Genomic DNA, 19,985 nt, shown 5'->3' with positions numbered 1-19,985 from the left:
GAGAAGTGCTCAGAATTTCATCCATGAATAAATATCATACCCAGTAAACAGGTTCTTCTCCCTGCTTGGTTTTTCAGAGAATTAGCTGCCTCGTGTTGTTCTTTGCTATCATATAAATAAAGGATTTCAGGTTTACATTTTTTACACAGGCAGAAATCAGTCAGTTTAGAAGATTTTTTTTTTATTTGCTTTTTAAAATAGTTTTAGCCAAAGGGTTTTGGCATAAATTATATGTTATAATTTGGGGGTGGAGGGAAGAATGCCTGAACAAGTTATATACTATTACAGCAGGAAGCAGAATAAAATGAGGAAGAAAGCAGGGGATAATTGCAGAAAATATTCTACTTAGTAGATGCCTATTTCACTCTGTTACACTAGCATGTAGAAATCAAAGTGGTGGAAGCACTGCAGAGAATTAAATGAGCTAAAAATGGATCATGTAGTAATGCAACATATCCGAGTAAAATATATATTTTCGTGCATACATCATGTATTCCTGCAGCACATAGGTGAGTGTTCTGACTATGATTGTATGATTGCATTATTGAAAATAAAAACATGTTCTGATGTTATTTTAAACCAGTGGTTCCCAAACTTTAACAACCCGTGAATCCTTTCCATGAAAAATCTTGCAAATCCCCACCTACAAATGAATATTTCCATTATCTGAGCATAAATTATAAAAGCAATGATCATAGAAATATATTTTTATGACACACTTATTACACACCGTTATTACATTACTATTTATTATTGCATTATTAATTTTATCACATTATTATAACAGCAACACTTTTCCAGGATTTCACTTTCGTGGTTTGATCCTATTATAATAATCAAACAAGATTCCTACATTTCATCAAGGAGTATTAGATGTGAAACAGCATGAAGGTATTTAAGAAGTCCACTGAAGTAAAGAGTTCCTCCTACCACCAGTATTCAGGTCTTCAGCAATGCAAACTCACAACTACAACAACCTTACATTGTTCTTCATAATTATTTTAAAACACTAGAAGCCTATTTATTTTTAAAAGCAGCAAAAAATAACCACCTCCCTTTCCATTTCTCATAAAGAGTCTTGAAGTTTAAATTTCCTCAGTGAGATGAATGTGCTTGCTTTGACCTGCTTAGCTCTTGGAAGCATGGAACCACTGGAGAAAGATAAACATATCAGATCTGGTTTGGCATCAAGTCTGCTTCTGTATTTACTTTTCAGATGTGTGTACAAGGAAAGTGGTTTCTTCCATAAGTATGTTGTTGAAAATGGTAACAAAATTGTAATAGCTTTTTCTGTCAGCAGGGGAACTCATGTCTTAAAAGCAACCAAAAGTTAATCAATGGCAGTCTGCTGAAATTCCTTTTCAGTTTATCATAGAAGATCTCAATCAATTTCTCTTGCTCCTCAGTGCTTTCTATTGCCTGACATATCTGGAAAGTATTCCCTGAATGTTGTGAAAGTTGTTTGCAGTTATATTGATTTTATATAGTGCACGGTGTAGTTATATTGTGGTTTTTTTGTGCACTGACCCAAAGTTAATGTTTTTCCAGAGAGCCATGGAGAGTAATGAAATGCTCAGTTTGATTATTTTCCAAACACCTTTTCCAGAACTGCAACTTCTTTATCACAGATTTAACTCAGTCTTGCACATTAAAAACTGTTGTATTGAGGCCCGAAGAGATAAATTTAGGTCATTAATCCTGGAGAAAATGTCTGCTAAATAAGCTAGGATTTTGCCCTATGAGAGCCCTTTAACTTCAGTATGGGTCAACAGACAATTGTGTACGCTACTCATTTCTTCACAGAATATGGGAAATATTCTGGAATTTGGTGGCCATGATTTTATGAAATTCACAGCATTGTCTGGCACTTCCTTCAGTCCCTCAGGCATACATTTTGCCATGAGGGCTTGTCTATGGCTACTACACTGAGTCCAAGAGATGTTATAAAATCATGAGTGGTGTGGAGAGGGCCGATAAAGAAAAGTTATTTATTAGTTCCCTAAATAGAAGAACTAGAGGACACCAAATGAAATTAATGGGTAGCAGGTTTAAAACTAATAAAAGAAAGTTCTTCTTCACACAGCGTGTAGTCAATCTGTGGAACTCCTTGCCAGAGGAGGCTGTGAAGGCTAGGACTATAACAGAGTTTAAAGAGAAGCTAGATAATTTCATGGAGGTTAGGTCCATAAAAGGCTATTAGCCAGGGGATAAAATGGTGTCCTTGGCTTCTGTTTGTCAGAGGCTGGAGAGAGATGGCAGGAGACAAATCGCTTGATCATTGTCTTCGGTCCACCCTCTCCGGGGCACCTGGTGCTGGCCACTGTGGGTAGACAGGATACTGGGCTAGAAGGACCTCCTGGTCTGACCCAGTACGGCCGTTCTTATGTTCTTATGTTGATACAATCTTTTTTGTTCAAGCTACAAATCTGGTATATGTACCCATACTTGATTTGGCCCTATCACTGCAAATGCCTAAGCAATGAGACCAATCTGTTTCCTTTTTGAGAAAATATGCATTAGTCAGATTGAAGATATCTTCTCCAGTTGTACATTCCTTCAATGGTTGGCAAAGCAACAAGTTCTCTTCACTCATATCTTCATTCATTTAATGTACAAAACACTAGCAAAAGAGAGAGTTGATTTATCCATCTGTGTAGCATAGTATGGTCTATTTTTCACTCTGTATACATATAATTAATTCTTCAGGACAACATATTATTGGACAAAGGTAATATGTCAATCCTTTTGCAGCCTTTTCTCCAAATATTCAATGAACTCTTGCATACATGGACCAATCAAGCTCTTTGCTATGATGTGGGGCTTCTGGTGTTTTTGCTACTTGGTTGCTCACTCAGTATTACTATTCCAGTTCATTTTCACTATCAGTACTTGCTTTGGGTACAAAATGGGTAATGTCACTTTTCCACTAGGCTAATTTTAATTTGAAAAAAATCAAAAGCCTTATTGAATTGTGCAGGGGGTGCCTAGTTCTAAGTGGCACCAAAAAAGAGATGTTTTGAGACTGATGTTTGCTAGACCATCACCACAAATTACACACTGTGGTTTGGAACACTCTTGATCACAATATTTTATATAATCGTCATATTTTCTTTTCTTCATAAGCAACTTTCCAGGACTGCCATGATTATTTGACTAAGATTTTCTACTCTTTGGACTTGATGAAACACTAGCTGATGTCAAATGTTCATTTTCTTGTGTTTTTACACTTTCTATTTTCAGGCGCTTGTCCATTATTGGGTGTGTGACAGTTCAGATAAAAATACCACGCTGAGAACACTTTACAAATGAATTAACTAGTAAAGGAGAAGATTCAGTCACATCTCACTGGAGCAAAACAGCGCACCACAGAGAATGCCTGAGTATTGACTAACTGAGGGACATTACTGCCTTTATATTGGTTGCAATGACCTTAGTCCCAGGATGGTGTGCAAACCCTTTTTCTTCTGCCATTACAAAATGTTTACTGAGAACCCCCTAAAACATTTCATGAACCCCCAAGGGCTCACGAAGCACAGTTTGGGAACCACTGTTTCAAACAAAGCAGGGGAAATGTGCCAAAAGAATCAAGATGAGTTTCCTTTCTCCCTGTATTTTCTGTCTCCTTTCCACAGTGAGTCCCACCAAGGAGATAAAGATTGTGTCAGCAGTAAGAAGGAGTAGCATGAGCAGTTGTGGCAGTAGTGGTTACTTCAGCAGCAGTCCTACTCTCAGTAGTAGCCCCCCAGTATTATGCAACCCCAAATCTGGTAAGCAGATTGAATTTGGTACATACTAGACACCATGCAACCCTCTCAAGGAGAGTGAGGGAAAATGACTGACTGTATTTCTTCATCTAAACTTATCTGTTGAGGCATATTTTAAAGAGTGATAGATTCAAAGATTTTGTGATTAGTTGGACCTTTATGATTATTTAGTTTGGCCTCCTGTATAACATGGACAGAGATCCTCAGCCAGTAACTTCTGCATCAAACCCATGACTTCTGTTTGAGCTAGAGCAGCGGTTCTAAAACGTTAGCAAGTCAAGGACTCCTATTTTGATTTATATTTTTTCATGGACCTCTAGCCCCTCTTCTCAGCCCCAAACCCTGCCCCCACTCTATTACTTCCCCAAGGCCCTACTCCAGTGGTGTAACCAGCATGGGGTATATGGGTGCACTCTGATCTTGCGTGGGTGGGCATCTATGTTGGGGATGGGGGGGCCTGTCTCCCCCCAACCCACGGGAGTCTACCTTGTGTGGATCAATGGAAGGACCCCAGGGCCAGGAGCTTCCCAGGGCCCTGGATATACACACATGGCTCCCAGCTCTCTTCCAGGTCCCATCACACCAGGCCGAGCCCAGCTCTCTCAGGTGTCAGGCCTAGCTTTTTTAAGATCTCATCTACTGCTGCTGGCTGCCTGATGCTTGCCTTCCATCCAGTGGCTGATTACGGGGTCCTGGAAAAATGGGTGCCCTCATATCCCCACCCACTCTGCCCACCCAGTGCTCCTTCCAAGGAGCAGAATAGGAGTCCAGGGGCTTCCTCCATTCTGCCTGCTCACTCAGCTCTCCAGCTGAGATGTGAGATTGGAGTATGGGCTTCAGGAGCACCAGGCGGGTGGAGTAGGGTACACCCTGACGCTGCTTCCCAACAGGAGTGCCAGACAAGTAGACAAAGCATGGCAGGCAATAGGATCAGAGTAGAGCTGGGGATGGACCTGGATGCTAAATGGGTTGGCCAGTGCCCCCCCACCCCCGGCCCACTCATAGCTACATACCTGCCCCACCCTGGCCATCCTCTTCCCCCATTCACCCCCACACAAGTACCCCTTTCCCACTCTGCCCCTTCCCTCCCAGCACCTCCTGCATGCTGTGGCATGAAGGAGCCATTGGGAGGGAGAGGAGTTGTTCTATGGCATGCTGGAGTCACTGAGGAGGAGGAGGAATAGTGCAGTGGAGCCCCAGACATGACTCACGGACAGCCTAGATACCCGCTGAGCTAGAGCATATCTTTTTAGAAAGACATCCAGCCTTATATCCGCTCTTACTGCCAGATTACCATATCAGTTGCCAAACATAAATTCTTCTGAGTTATACAGGTGTGACTTTGCAAGGGTGAGAGGAGAACTTAGCCTTTGGTAATCACCTGGGTTATGAAGTAAGTAACACAGCCCAGAACAAGAGGAGAAAAATGTAGCTTTGAGGATGTCAGGGACAATTTAAACCCTTAAGTTAGTTTAAATTTTATGCCACTCTGTGTAAGAAGATAAAGGCAGTCAGGGTTCAACTTTTTTTTTTGTCTTACCACAAATGGAAGGGCAGCCATTCATTCATCCACAGCTAAGTTCAAATTGTTTGCACTTGTCTTTTTATGAAAGGAAAAAGTAGCTCAGGAAACATATTCTTTCAGCCTCTTTATTTGAATATCAAAGCAGAGTTTCTTCCTCTCCTTATTACCATTAACTTTTTCCAACAGGGTATTAATATGGCCTGTGTGTTCTGGATTCAGTAGTACACATGGCTGGCTGAAAATCAAAATGTTAATGGAATTTCTTTTAGAGATGATTATTCACTCCTTATTCATGGCCACAAAAGGACATGGTCACACTGAAGTAGCTCTTGAATAGGGAGAGTACAGAATGAGGCAGCATCCTCAGTGCGATACAGAAAGGAGTTTGGAACCGATGGGGAGTAGGGTGTTGGAACAGGCTGGGGAAAGGGGCAGTGTAAGCATGTGTAAACATGGACTTCAGTGGGGCTAGTGTTCTTGATCCCACTGATAAAGGGTCCAAATGGCCAGTGGCTGCTGTTCAAATTATGGGCCATTTATTCAGATTCTGTGCAGGGGAAGGGTGAATTTTACCCTCATTGTACACGGTGACTATTTGGTATAACTAATAGAGACAGAGAGTGGTAATTTTTTTATTTTTTTTTTTCCGGCCTCTAGAGCAATTGCACAGTCTATCTTTGGCCATTGCTTGGAGTCTTCAATAAAAGCCTACATCAAAAGAACTTGGTGTGTTCAGTTTGGTCACATGACTAGACGTCATTATTCAGTAGTGCTAGTGTTCTCTGGAGCATGTCTTCTTTGTGAATAACATTCAGTCTTGCTTTCTGCACACTGAAGCTATGTCTACACTGTACAGTTACTTCAGAATACGCTATTCCGGAATAGTTATTCCGAAATAGCTTATTTTGAAATAGCATGTCTACACTGCAGCGAAGTCTCAAAATTAGTCCGAGGCAGGCTTCCCTAATGTAGACGTTCTATCTCAATTTAGAGCCAGCCCCAGGAGGAATAACTTAGAATGGTCCCGGTGAAGGTCTATTTCGAAATAGCAGAAGAGTAGCGTCTACACACGCCTTATTTCAAAATAGCTATTTCAGAATAGGCATTATTCTTTGTAGAAGGAGGTTTACAGAAGTCGGAATAAGCCAGCCATTATTTCAAAATTATTTCAAAATAACAGAATTGCTATGTAGACACTCGCATAGTTATTTTGGAATAACAGCCATTATTCCGAAATAACTTGGCTGTGTAGAGACACCCTGGGTCTCCTGCTGTCTGTTGCTCATCTCCATCTTGCCATCTGTATGTACCAGTGGGTGAATGTCACAGTGTAATCTTTTTTAGTTGCACCTGTCAGGTATTCTCTCCAGAGAGTCTCTTATGACCTATTCTAAATGGTGAATGTTTGCGCCCATTAAGCCATTTAGTATACCCTGGAAATATTATTGTGACAAGTGGACTGGCATTTTTATTGTTGTTGATAAATGTATGCATCATCTTAAGTGTACCCAGTATTTCCATTTATTTATGGCTCTAGTTATATATAGTGAGAAGAAGTGTATCTTAAGATAGCTGATTATGAAATCTTGGAAGAAGAGAATTAGGCATAAATTTTACCTTCAGAACAGTTTAACAGACTTATTTTTAAGTCTGAAAAAAGTACCTATGAGCAGGGATCGACCAGCTTTTCCCATACTCCAAGTAATCCCCTGCTAAACTGGAATAAATCGTTTAGAAAATTTCTCAAGAACCAGAATGACTACATGAGAAAAACATTAATAAATTGTACTTAGACCAGTTGCCGGATGCCTTCTGCTGTATTTCATGAGAAATGAAAACTTAAAAAGAAGACTGGGGCATGGTTTAGCCAATCATGAAGAAAAAGAAACTATTTCTGAAGGTGGAGAAATGCTATGAAGGACACCAGTGTAGATGATTTATGATCTAATTGAGATCAGCTGCACCTGAATTACTGAGCAGTGACATGTTAATCAACAGAGCTTGTTGAGCTTTCTTGAAAAAAACATCTTGCAGTACAAAGGTAAGAGTTGATCATTAAAAGGGGAAACATGACCTGGCTTTGATCTCAAAGAGATAGAATGATAGTACTGGCAGAATCTGCAAAATTTAACTCTTCAGATACATTAATTTTAAAAAAATCTTTTATCTTCCAGAATTCTTTTTCCTTCAATATATGGCATTTCAGAACACTTAGGGTGCATCTACACTATACCCTGAGCTCGAAATAAGCTACTCAATTTGAGTGATGCGAATTGCATAGCTTATTTTGAGTTATTATCAAAAAGGCTTATTTCATAATTTGGTGCTGTCTACACAGTGCCAAATTTTGAAATAAACCACTATTCCAAAATATTCCTTAATCCTCGTGGAATGAGATTTACCAGGATGTTGGAATAATGTGTCCGTTATTTCGAAAGCTATTTTGAAATAACGGGCGCACTGTCAAGATGTGGAAAATGCTAGTTCGGGATACTGAAAGTATCCTGAAATAGTGCCACTGTCTAGACCTACCCTTACAGATATGTGGGATGTTATCTCTGAAAAATTTCAGCTTGCTTCCATGGTATGAAAATCAGATATAATCAGAAAGTGTATCACTGAAAACAACACACAAACATAGTCTTAATTAAAAAAAACAGAGGAAGCAAAATGTAATAAATAGAAGGCCTGTTTATCCATTGCCTTGCATTTAGTGCAGTCATTTACACTAGTACCATGTGGGTCTAAAATCTACAGTTCTGATTTTGCAGTGTTTACTCACACTTTACTCAGGAGTAAATGACTGCACAAATACTAATAATATTGTTTCCTGTAGTGACGGGTTATCTAATCTGTCTCCCTGTCTGAGGAAGAGTTAGGATGACTAGTATTATTGTATCTCAGGGGTGGCCAACCCATTTAACAAAAAGAGCCAAAACAGCGGTGGAAAAAATGCGAAGAGCCGCACCAGAATTGTCAAGCAAAAAAACCCCAGCTTAATAATGTATTAAGTTCCATGTAGTCATTCAGAATTTTCATGGAAATATTTTTAATACATAAATGTACTATTGTGATTAGCAGTCTATTCAAATTTCATATGAATGATAGCTTTGAACCTGCAGAACATCAACCTTCCCGTAGAGCTGGTCAGGTTTTGGGTCACTTGCTAGCTCTTTATGTCTTTTGGCACAGACACAGCTATTTTTTAAACTTGTATTCCATAGGCCCTGACTTATGACTTCAAAATGTATTATACCAATATTCTAATTATCTAAACCTCAGTTTAGCCAAAGGTGTCAGATCACTCACCCCCAAAGCTCTTAATATAATGATCTTTCACAACTTTTCATCTACCGAGGCATACACTAAAATATTAAGTCCTATAAATAAATTTTAAAAAGGCGAAGACTATTCTTTATGAAAGTTTCTTCAGAAGTGTTTGTATTTAATACTCATTTGTATGTCTTTCCAGTATTAAAAAGACCGGTGACTTCTGATGAACTCTTGATGCCTGGAGCCCCATATGCAAGAAAAACATTCACAGTATGTCTCCAGTACATATTTGTCTTCTATATGTGAATTGTGCAATATTTTCTGATGGTATAATTATATCCTAATTACATTTTCTGATACTTGTGCTCTAAAAATCTCAACCATAAGATTCCATTCATATTAGTTTTATACATGGGGAGTCTGATTCTCCACTTTATTATACCATCAGTCTGAGAGTCTAACACTGTCTTCAGTAGAGTTACACTGGCAGAAATCTAGTAATATGCACAAATTCTCTTGAAGTGTTATTAATACTTAAGATTATAAAGAGACTAGGGGGCTGCGCCCCGGGCTCGCTGTGCTCTCCAACCCCCCTTGTTTCAAAAGTAGCTGTTTTGAACGTATTAATTGGAAGTACGGCTTCTCACAGCCTTTAGTCTATATTTCTGATGTAACTTTAAAAAGAAAAGTACTGTGGGCACAAATGCAATCATTCAGTTGGTTGCTTTCTTCATAATTATAGAGTTAATAGTTCATGCAGAGGGTAAAGGTTGGACCTCCCTTCTCCAGCACCCCCGGGACCTAACCAGTCCTGAACAAGGGAATTTGCCAGTCTAGGGGAGGTCCCTCCCAACATGGCCTGTCCTGTCCTGCTGTCCCCGGCTAAGGTTCCAGCCCAGCACTGCTGCTGCCTGCCCGGCCATGGCTACCATTGGAGCTCCACAGCCTGGGATAACGCTCCCTGGCTGCTGCCGGGGTCGGAGTTCCATGGCTGGGGAATAAAGCTCTGGGGCTGGAGCTCTGCCACTTCCAGAGCTCCACTGCTGCTGGAACTCCGTGGCTGCCACTGCCATCCCCAAGCTCCATAGCTGGGGCCGCAACTCCTCGGCTGATGCTGCCGGCCCCTGAGCTCCACAGCTGAGGCCAGAGTTCCACGGCTGCTGCTGCTGGGCCAGGGTATGCCTGGTTGCAAGAGCCAGAACTCCCTGGCATGCCACCTGCAGCCTACACCTTGACTCCCTGCTGAATCTCCACATCCTGACTCTCCTGCCCCGTGGCCCAACCACCCTATACTTGGGCTCTGTGGTCCAGGAATATCCATGGTCCTTCCAGACCACTGATGTCGCCAGACCAGAGAGTCCCGGTTAAGGGATGTATAACCTGTACTGTAAAGTATTTCTCTCCACAGAGCTGCATGTACTGTATGCTGATGACTACAAGATGCTGAAATCATGACTTCAACCATCTGAACTTTACCCCATGAGTTACAAGGATACTGTTGTGTCTTTTTTTTCCCCTCTTCAAGGTTGTTGGCGATGCTGTCGGATGGGGCTTTGTTGTGCGGGGGAGCAAGCCATGCTATATTCAAGCTGTAGATCCCAGTGGTCCTGCAGCTGCGGCAGGAATGAAGGTAATTTTTCATCAGCTGTTTATCTAGTGGTTTTTTTGTGTCCTTCAGTGATTCTCTCTGAACAATCACTGTGAGGTACTAACTTTTGGCCTTTTGGGATCACATGTTGTTCTCCTCCTCCAAAACTTCAGTCTTTACCTTTTCTTTTTTCTGTCCTTGACATTCTCTGACCTTCATTTTTTTTAACTAAAAGCTCTTCAGTGTTTTCTTTCCCAAAGTCACCTTTGCCATATTTAATCCTCTCTCTTAGTCTTCTAAAAGGCCTTTCATATCCTTCCAGCTGTGTGTGGTTTCTATCCTCCTTCCCCACCTCCACTTTCTCATTTATTTGATACTAGAAGACTTATTTGGTGTTGCCCCGGGCCAGCACTGGCCCGGGGCAAGGCAGACGGAATGCATCCCACTCTCCAGCTACTCCCTGAGGCTGGCCTAGGACAGGGAGGCCAGCCACGCCACCCACTGGTGCTCCCCCACAATCATTTGTGAGTATAACTGTCCCCCGTGCTTTCTGGCCCTCTGTGGTCATATGTGAGTATAACTGTCCCTGCTATCAGACCCCTCCCTTTCCATTTGATATGAAGCAATTGCTTTCCATGCACATCCTATTATCCCAGCACAACCAAACCCTGGCCTTGCTTTAAGTTATGATATCAGGAAGTGGCATGTCACATTTGGTGACCCTAACTCTTACCATTTAGGAGTGGTTCTTGAACAAACAGACTTACAGGCAGGCAGGCAGATACACATTTGTAAAATATATAGTAAGATTTCTATATAATTTATAATGTATGGTATATAACTGGAATATTGCTTCTATGTTGGTCAGGCCAAATATAACAGGACACTGTTTTCTTTTACTAAGACTGTTTAGCAATCAATTTTTCAAAGTAAATTCATTTAGGCCCAGAGCACAATTTTGGGAAAGAATAGAAAAAAACTAGAGATTTTACATGGCCTAATATGAAATGAAATATTTTCATCCATTTTTTTAAAATTTTTGTATGAAGTCTTTGCAGACCAGATCCGAAGCCCACTGAAATTAGTAGTAATCTTTCTATTGACTTAAATGGGCTTTAGGTCAGGCTCTGGAATACATAGATTTAATAATTCACCTAAAGACTGGGAAGCCCAAAAGCAACTTCATTGTGCCAATATGTGTAAGAACTGGAAGGGAAAACTGACCACCATCTTGCGCCAATGTCCAGCCTGAGTCAAGTCTAGCATGCATGGTGAAAAATTAATAGTTTTTTTCTAAATTCTATCACTTTGAATAATCGTCCATTATGCATAACATAAATAAAGACTTAAAATATCTTGACAATATTATTTGGAATGGGTCATCTTAGAACACTAATCCTTACTGATGTATAAAGGAGTTACACTTCCAGGACTTCAAACTTATTCCTAGTCATGTTTTTTTGGAAACAGTTTGCTCAAGCGGTTTGTAGCAGTCTTTATTCTCTCTGCATTTTATCAATTTGTGATAATGTGGTTCTACTCTGAAATGTGACTTTGTTAAAATAGCTTTATGAGGTTTCATATTTATTGTCTACATGATGTCAGCTCTAATTTGCTCATTTCACCAATAAATACAGAGGTTTTTTTTTAAATGTCATTCCTTCACTCTGGGATGATAAAGTCAAGCTGGGTTCTGTCCATTTCATGCTTCATCAACTGAAAGAGAGGATTTACAGGCCAAATTATGCCTTCGGGTATACCCATTGAATTTCATTGTCTTCTACTTAGGTAGGCAAGGAGGCACATGCAACCCAGTTATTTTCAGCGGGAACTTAAAGAGTTTGAAATACAAGAACCTATAGAATGCAGCCCAATTCTTAACTCCACAGCACTCATAGAAGTAAATTGTAAAAACTCATTTTTAGTCACTAAAATCAGCAGAAATAGCTCTGAACACACAGGCATAGTAACTATGATAAGTTCAGCGGTGCTATTTTAGAGCCTCTCTTTTCAATTAGAGCTGCACTTTAAACATTATGGCCAACTTTTCAATAAGTTGACATCTAGCTCTTTCTTAGGCACCTATGTAGGTAGCTGAGCATTTGCCTCTCATAATGAAATATGGGCACTAGGCATTTAATTTGAGGTGCCACTTTTGAAAAGCTTGGTCTGTTTACTTAATCTGTCTGTTTTTAAACCCTTCTATCTGGACTATTTAAAGAAAATATGTATCAATACGTTAGAATGTATGCATGCCCCAAAAGTAAATCTTTGCCCATTTTAGAAGCACAGAGGCAGGCATTTTTCAAATAGAACATTAGGCATAATAACTGATGGCAGCCAAGGTCTGCTCTGGTTTAAGAAGCTTTGTCTGCCAGTATTGCTCTGAGCACTGTACCATAACAAGAAAAACTGGCTATGATAAAAAGGGCAAGAATTTGAAGAAAAGCCCAGACTCAGCATTGTCACTTAGTTGAAGAGTTCATTTTTGGCACTACTCTTTATGCAGTCTTGGCTGATAAAACGTGTGATTTCTCCTTTCTTTCAATTGCAAAACATCATATTTCCTTGCTTTGCATTGTTGCAATCTTGATACTGGAGGTTAGGGCCCATCAATGGCTATTAGCCAGGATGGGTAGGAGTGGTATCCCTAGCCTCTATCAGAGGGATTGCTTGAAGATTCCCTGTTCTGTCCAGTCCCACTGGGGCATCTGGCATTGGCCAGTGTTGGAAAACAGGATACTTGACTAGATGGACCTTTAGTCTGACCCAGTGTGGCCATTCTTATGTTCTTATGATATAGGTAAGCCAGTCTTTTTCCATTTCAGTATCATGTGGCTAAGTTAATTTCTATCCCATAGGAGGCAATATTTTCAAAAAAAGCCACACAACTTTGTTAAAGAAAACCACTTGATTAATTCTGTAGGCAGTATTCTTTAATGTAATGTAACCACCAGAGTGTCTGATGGGACAGTACACGTGTAGAAACTTGTATTCAGTGCAGGTCTGTTCTTTTGGGACCCACAAATGGGATTAAAAGGTTACAATTTGGATTATTAATTTGTTGATTGTCCATAAGCTTCAAATGGGTAGCCAAGTTAGTCTGTAACAGGAAAAACTTTAAAAACAACAAATAATCTAGTAGCACCTTTAAAGACTGAAAACATGTAGATGGTATCATAAGCTTTCGTGGGCACAACCCACTTCTTCAGATGACAGTAGTGTTGTTTCTAAAAAGACATCATCTTCTTTTCGGAGTGCAAACAGATGAACATCATAGCCATAGGCATGTGCAGCACATTTCATTAGGGTGTGCACCCAAAGAATTTTTTAAAATGCACTTTGACCCCCCATTAGCCACACCCCTGACTCCTCTAACCACAGTTCTGACCCCCCATTAGCCAAGCCCCTGGAGGTTACCCTTTCCGGGCAAGATGGGCACATGACCAAAAGTAAAAAGTGTTATGTGACCCCCGACCCAAGGACTTTTCCCACCATCCTCCTACCAATAGGGATGAGTTTGGACCCCTTCAGCTCCCCCATGCAACTATCCTGCAATTGCATTAATCCAATGTGTGTGACATTAATGCGGGGGTGGAGAGGCTGGGGAGAGGGAAGCGTTCCAAGTTTCCTCCCATGAGCAGAATGAATTTTGTGTTGTGCACCTGCACTGAGTTCATGTGGCTTGTTTGGATGTGCCACTGTGGCACCCAAGTTATTAATAAATATCTACCTTTCCCCTCTGCTGCCATGTCTCCTCCCCTTGCTCCATCAACTCCCCTGGTGCCTGCTGCCCCCCAACCACTCACCCTCCTCTGCTGTCCTGACTCCTGCCCTTCTCACTGCCCTCAGCCTTCCTGAGACCTGCCCCCCTCCTCCAGCCCTTCTCTCCCCTTTGTGCCCACTCCTCCAGTAGCCCTACTCTGATCATGTGAGCTACCCCACCTCATCCCCTCTTCTAACACCTCCCTCTACACAGATGCCCTACCTCTCTCCTCTGGTGCTGGTCCTTCCCCTGCAGGTGTCTGCCCTTCTGCTTCACCTCCAGAATCCCTTGGCACCTGCACCTTCCCTTACCCCTGCACCCTCCTGGTGCCTTCCCCTTCCCTCGCTGCCCCTGCGCCCTTTGCCCTTTTTTCCTTGATGCCCACCCCCTCACCACCCTCTGCCCCCATTCCCCTCATGCCCCTGTGCCCACACATGACTTGATCCAATCCCACCTTCCTCATGCCTACCCCTTCTGTCAAGCCTTCTCCCAGCACCTCTCGCTCCAATCCCCAATGCCCTTACCCTCTCCTCTTCCAGAATCACCCTGTCCCCCCTCCCACTGACACCTCCCTTCCTGCCCTTTTCCTCATTGTCTCCACTTCCTCTTAGCATTTGTGTCTCCTCTACCCTGTCCCTTTGGTGCCTTCCCATTTCTTCCCCCTCTCCCCTCCGCCTCCATACAAGCCCCTTCCCCTTTCTTCCTCCTCCACCACAGCAAAATTCCCTTCCTCTCCCACCCCTTCCTCTTATTCCCCCCCCCCTTACCTTCAGCTTCTGTCTTACAGCTGCAAGGCTGGAGTCAGAGCCTGCTCAAGCTGTAGGGCCAGGGAGGCGCACCGTATGGTGATGCAGGGCCGGGCGGGGGTGCCCCCAGGGCACTGAATGGTGCTGCAGAGGGGGTGCTGCGCGGTGCTGCCGGGACAGGTGGGGGCACCCTGGGAGTGCCGCATGGTGCTGTAGGGTGGGGCGGGGACACCCCCGGGGTGCCGCACAGTGCTGCAGGGCTGGGTGGGGGCGCTCCCGGGTGCCTCAGGGGTGCCGCGCTATGCTGCAGTGCTGGGCGGGGGTATTCTCGGGCACCTCAGGGGCGCAGCACTGTGCTGCTGGGCTGAGCGGTACTGCCGGGCCGGGTGGGGCCCAGGGCGCAAAAATGGCTCGGGCTAGCCAGCCCGAGACATTAGGGTATGCCTGGGCCTACCTGGCACACCCCGTGCACATGCCTATGATCATACCTAAAGGACTGAAGGTGAAAAACCCACTGCAATCTACGTATCCCACAGACTACAGCCAGAGATTATGCCACACTCTCAGGAACCACCTTATCAGCATTCTATACAACAAACAGAAGAAAATCAACATTAGAAACTGTAATAAAAAACCAAGCTTCCACACACACTTCATCTTTTCCAGACTTTACTAAAATTCAACAAACTACCTACAAAGATCACTCCATCTTCCTTCAGAAGAAAAAGGACAATAAACTATCCAAACTGCTACATGCTTCAAGATTTCTCATTCCAGATACTTTCAACTCACCTAGCAACATTGTCAACCTATCCAAGCACTCTCTTAGCCCAGCAGAGGAACCTGTCCTATCTTGAGGACTCTCCTTTTGCCCCACCACTTGTATGAATACGATTCAGTTCTGTGGAGATCTGGAAGCCTATTTTTGCTGCCTCTGCCTAAAGGAATATTTCCAAAACACCGATGTACAATACACTGATCTTGCTGCTCCTCCCTTCCTCTCCCCTGCCAATCCCACAAGAGGAAGGCTACATGAACCTCTACTAATGATCATAACAAGAGTCTTGTTTTCTACATCGACTGCTTCCACTAACATGCTCGAGCTGACATTGTCAGCAAAAACAACATAACATATATATAATCTCAGTCATGCAGAATTCAATGCTATACACAGCCTCAAAAACAATTCATTATCAAAGAGGCTGATAAAGGAGCGCTGTACTCTCTATGAACAGAACAGATTATGAACAGGAGGCAACCAGACAACTCACCAATACAAGATTCTACAAGCCTCTCTCCTGTGATCCCACTAAAGAATACCAAGAAAACCTGAAACAACTATTCAGCAACAACTGTTTGGCCCTGATGCTGCTCAGGATCAAATTTACACTAACACCCTCCCTTATCCCCGACCAGGAGTTTTCTCTCTGCTACCCAAGATACACAAACCTGGAAATTCCGGACGACCCATCATCTCAAGCATTGGCACATTTACAACAGGATTATCTGGCTATATTGACTTTCTCCTCAGACCCTATGCTACCAGCACTCCTAGCTACCGTCGTGACACCACCGACTTCCTGAGGAAACTACAAAACATAAGTAATTTTCCTGAAATTACTGGCCACCATGACGTAGAAGCTCTTTAAACCAACATTCCACATGAAGATGGATTACATGCTATCAGGAACACCATCCCAGATGACAGCACTGCACACCTGATTACAGAGCTCTGCAACTTTGTCCTCACCCACAACTACTTCTGATTCAGAGACAATTTGTATCTTCAAGTCAATGGCACAGCCATGGGCACCTGAATGGCACCACAATATGCCAACATCTTTATGGTTGACCTTGAACAACGTTTCCTCAGCTCTCGCCCCCTAACACATTTACTCTACTTATCCTGCATTGATGATATCTTCATCATCTGGACCTAGGGGAAAGAGACCCTTGAAGAATTTCACAAGGATTTCAGCAACTTCCACCCCACCAACAACTTCAGCCTGGATCAGTCCACACGAGAAATCCACTTCCTTGACATTGCAGTACAATTAAATGATGGACAAATTTCAACCACCTTATACCAGAAACCTATCACTGCTAGACTTACCTTCATTCCTCTAGCTTCGGTCCAAGACACGTTTCTCAATCTATTGTATACAGCCAAGCCTTAAGATACAACCGTATTTGCTCCAATCCCAGAGACAGAGACAAACACCTACAGGATCTATATAGAGCATTCTTAAAACTGAAATACCCACCTGGAGAAGTGAAAAAACAGATCGACAGAGCCAAAAAAGTACCCAGACATGAACTACTTCAAGACAGTCCCAAAACAACAGAATTCCACTTGTCATCATCTAGAGTCAACAACTTAAACTCTTCCAACACATTATCAACAATCTACAACCTATCCTGGAAAATGACCCCTCACTCTGAGTCATTGGGGGAAAGGCCAGTTCTCGCTTACAGACAGCCCCCTAACCTCAAATAAATTCTTTCCAGTAACCACGCAACAGACCTCCATCATAATCATCCAGAAACCCACCCCTGCATCTGCCCCAGTTCCAACACTGCCCACACATCTACACAAGTGATTTCATCACTGGACCCAACCACATGAGCCACCAAATCAGACTCATTTAACTGCACATCCACTAATGTGATCTATGCCATCAAATGCCAGCAATGCCCCACTGCAATGTATATTGGTCAAATTAGACAGTGTCCACGGGAAAGAATTAATGAACACAAATCAGATATCCGAAAAGGCAACACACAAAAACCTGTTGGAGAACACTTTAATCTTCCTGGACACTCATTAATGGATCTCAAAATTGCTGTTTTGTTTCAGACCAAGTCCACAAGCCAAATACACAGAGAAGGGTTGGAACTTAACTTCATTCACAAGTTTAATTCTTATGCACATGGTATGAATCAGGATAACGGATATCTCGCACATTATCTTCCACATCGTAATGACTTAACCAACCAAGCAAACAATGAAGGTGCTAATGATTCTGGATGTCTGTGTAGAATCTGGTGTTGGTCATCTTCCTTTCCAAGTGCAAACTAATGGCTCTTATCAGCCTCTTGTAACTATTTAGTCTTTAAGGTGCTACTAGACTATTTGTTGTTTTTCAAGTTTTTCCTGTTACAGACTAACTCGGCTATCCCTCTGAAGCTTATCTTCTCGTGTCTTTTTTCTTCCTCCCCTCCATTTTTTCCCTTCTCTCTCCCCACCCCCCTTCCCTTATTTATTCTTGGATTTGGACTTCCAACACTCCTGTCATCTGAAGAAGTGGGTTGTGCCCATGAAAGCTCATGATACTATCTACATGTTTTGTTATTCTTTAAGGTGGTACTAGACTAATTGTTTTTTTAAGTTTTTCCTGATTGTCCTTGTTATCCTGTTTGGGAAATTCAGCACATAGCACTAAGACAAGGCGGGGGACAAAGATCATTGTTAAAATATGGAGTAAACATCTGAAGCCTCAGAATAATAACCAGCAATTTACAGTTGTCTTATACGTATGAGTTTAATGTTACTCATTTTCATAGCAATGCCACCCAATCTTTTTCATCCTATAAAAAATGATAATATACTCTGTTTCCCCCTTCCCTGTCTTTTCAATTAGTAGTAGTGAGATTTGGGATATGGTACAATCACTTATACCATTGCTGCTTTGAGCACAGCTCTGAGATTATGGTTCAGGGCTCTCTCAGTAACATTAGGTTTGTCTACATGGTACTGGTTTCCTTGCGATCTTTAATGGCAGTCCTGTGAGTTTTTTCCTGCAGCAGGGTATTTTACATTCACAGATGACTACTTTAGATCTGCATTCTGAAAAGATTCCATTGAAGAGTAAGTGCCACGTCCTTAGACTGCTTCCATAGATTTCAGTGGTCATTGAAGTTACACAGCAGCTTGTAGTATTTGGCCCGAAGACCCTGATCCTGCAAGGTGTTGAATGGTTCTTGTGAGGTGACTTCAAAGGGCAGGTGACCAAAGGAAGTTCTCATCTTCTTACAGGATTGAGTTCCAAGTGAATAAATGAAAGAGACCACGAATAAATATTTACATAGTGTAATAAGCATATTGTGCTGTTGAAGCAGATGCAGTTCACACTTAGATTTCTCCTCTTATACAAAAATGTTACTGATTACATAAAAACGCCAGTGACATGGGCTGCCATCTGTTTCCAATTACTATATGAAAACACTGAAGTCTACTGGTATTTTAATACAGTTGTGTGACCAGCTGGCTGCTGAATTTGATAATTACATTAGAAAGAGAGTGAATTCAGAAATGCCTTTATTTAGAAAGGGTGAACAATCAAAAAAGTTGATGACAGATGAGTTACATGGCATGCTGTAACTATGCCCTTAAACGTGCAATGTGGAGGGGAGTAGAGATAAATGTATATAATAATAGGGTGTGGTTAGTGTTATCAACGTAATGGTTGGAATATATATGTGCGCACAAATTTTTAAACATGATACCTACATATAAGAGGACCAGTTTTCAGTTGCTTAGCACCTGCTGGTCTCATCTACGTCACTGATGACGTAGATGCTCAATTCTTCAAAAAGATCAAGCCTCTTTTTTTTGTAGGGTCTAAAAATGGCCTTAGAAGTCTGAATTCAATGACCCACATTTGAAAGTTGTTACCATACAGCCTGTTTTACAATAATACCCAGTTTGGATTTTGACTTAAATTGACAAAAGGAAGACAACTTCAAATTGAAACAGCAACTCTGTCCTTCACTTATCCAACAAGGAAAGATTAGGTATGGCAGGGATTCAGAGGTTTTATAACCTACATTCTGCAACAGAGTCTCAATTGTATGATCAGAGAACAGAACTATATTTTAGCTTTGTATGTCCTATGACTCATGCTGAACAAAGAGCAAGTTGTTAAGTTTTCATTTATTTTTTCTTAGTGGAAATATATATGTAAAAAAACAAGGACAAAAATTGCTGTCAGGCAGTTTGACGTTAGTTAGCATCCTTTGGGGATAGTTTGAAGTGTTTCAAACCTCAGTGAATCTGAAAATACTTCTGCTATGTTATAAGTAGCACGTAAAATAGATTTGTGGCTATTTGCTCTCTAGTACTAACAATGATATCAGTTGCCACATCTGCCTCATCTGGGTGTGAAATCCTATTTTGATTTCCCCTCTCTCTGGCTCATTTCCCTATAGCAGGGGCTGGCAATAATTTTCACAGGGGGGGGCCACTTCATGAATTTTGGTACATAGTCACAGGCCAGCTCCACCCCCTGGAAGAGGTGAGGCCTTAGGCAGTAGGGGTGGGGTA

At 42.0% G+C, this 19,985-nt stretch overlaps 1 protein-coding gene across 5 annotated transcripts in view; it reads left to right on the top strand.

Moving 5' to 3' along the window:
* DEPTOR (DEP domain containing MTOR interacting protein) overlaps window positions 1-19,985 on the top strand; it is a 127,886-nt gene that overhangs the window by 82,182 nt on the left and 25,719 nt on the right. For 4 of the 5 annotated variants that reach the window (XM_014580813.3, XM_025178687.2, XM_075920180.1 and 1 more), the window contains exons 7-9: window positions 3,633-3,767; window positions 8,762-8,832; window positions 10,088-10,192. In XM_014580813.3, the coding sequence (XP_014436299.2) occupies window positions 3,633-3,767; window positions 8,762-8,832; window positions 10,088-10,192 (311 nt within the window). The remainder of the gene's footprint in view (window positions 1-3,632; window positions 3,768-8,761; window positions 8,833-10,087; window positions 10,193-19,985) is intronic. The other variant, XM_075920181.1, reaches the window with a different exon arrangement.

Source organism: Pelodiscus sinensis, chromosome 2, assembly GCF_049634645.1.
Source record: "Pelodiscus sinensis isolate JC-2024 chromosome 2, ASM4963464v1, whole genome shotgun sequence".
Classification (NCBI taxonomy): Eukaryota; Metazoa; Chordata; order Testudines; family Trionychidae; genus Pelodiscus; species Pelodiscus sinensis.
Note: the sequence above shows the minus strand (reverse complement) of the source record. Positions and strands in the feature narration are given on the sequence as shown.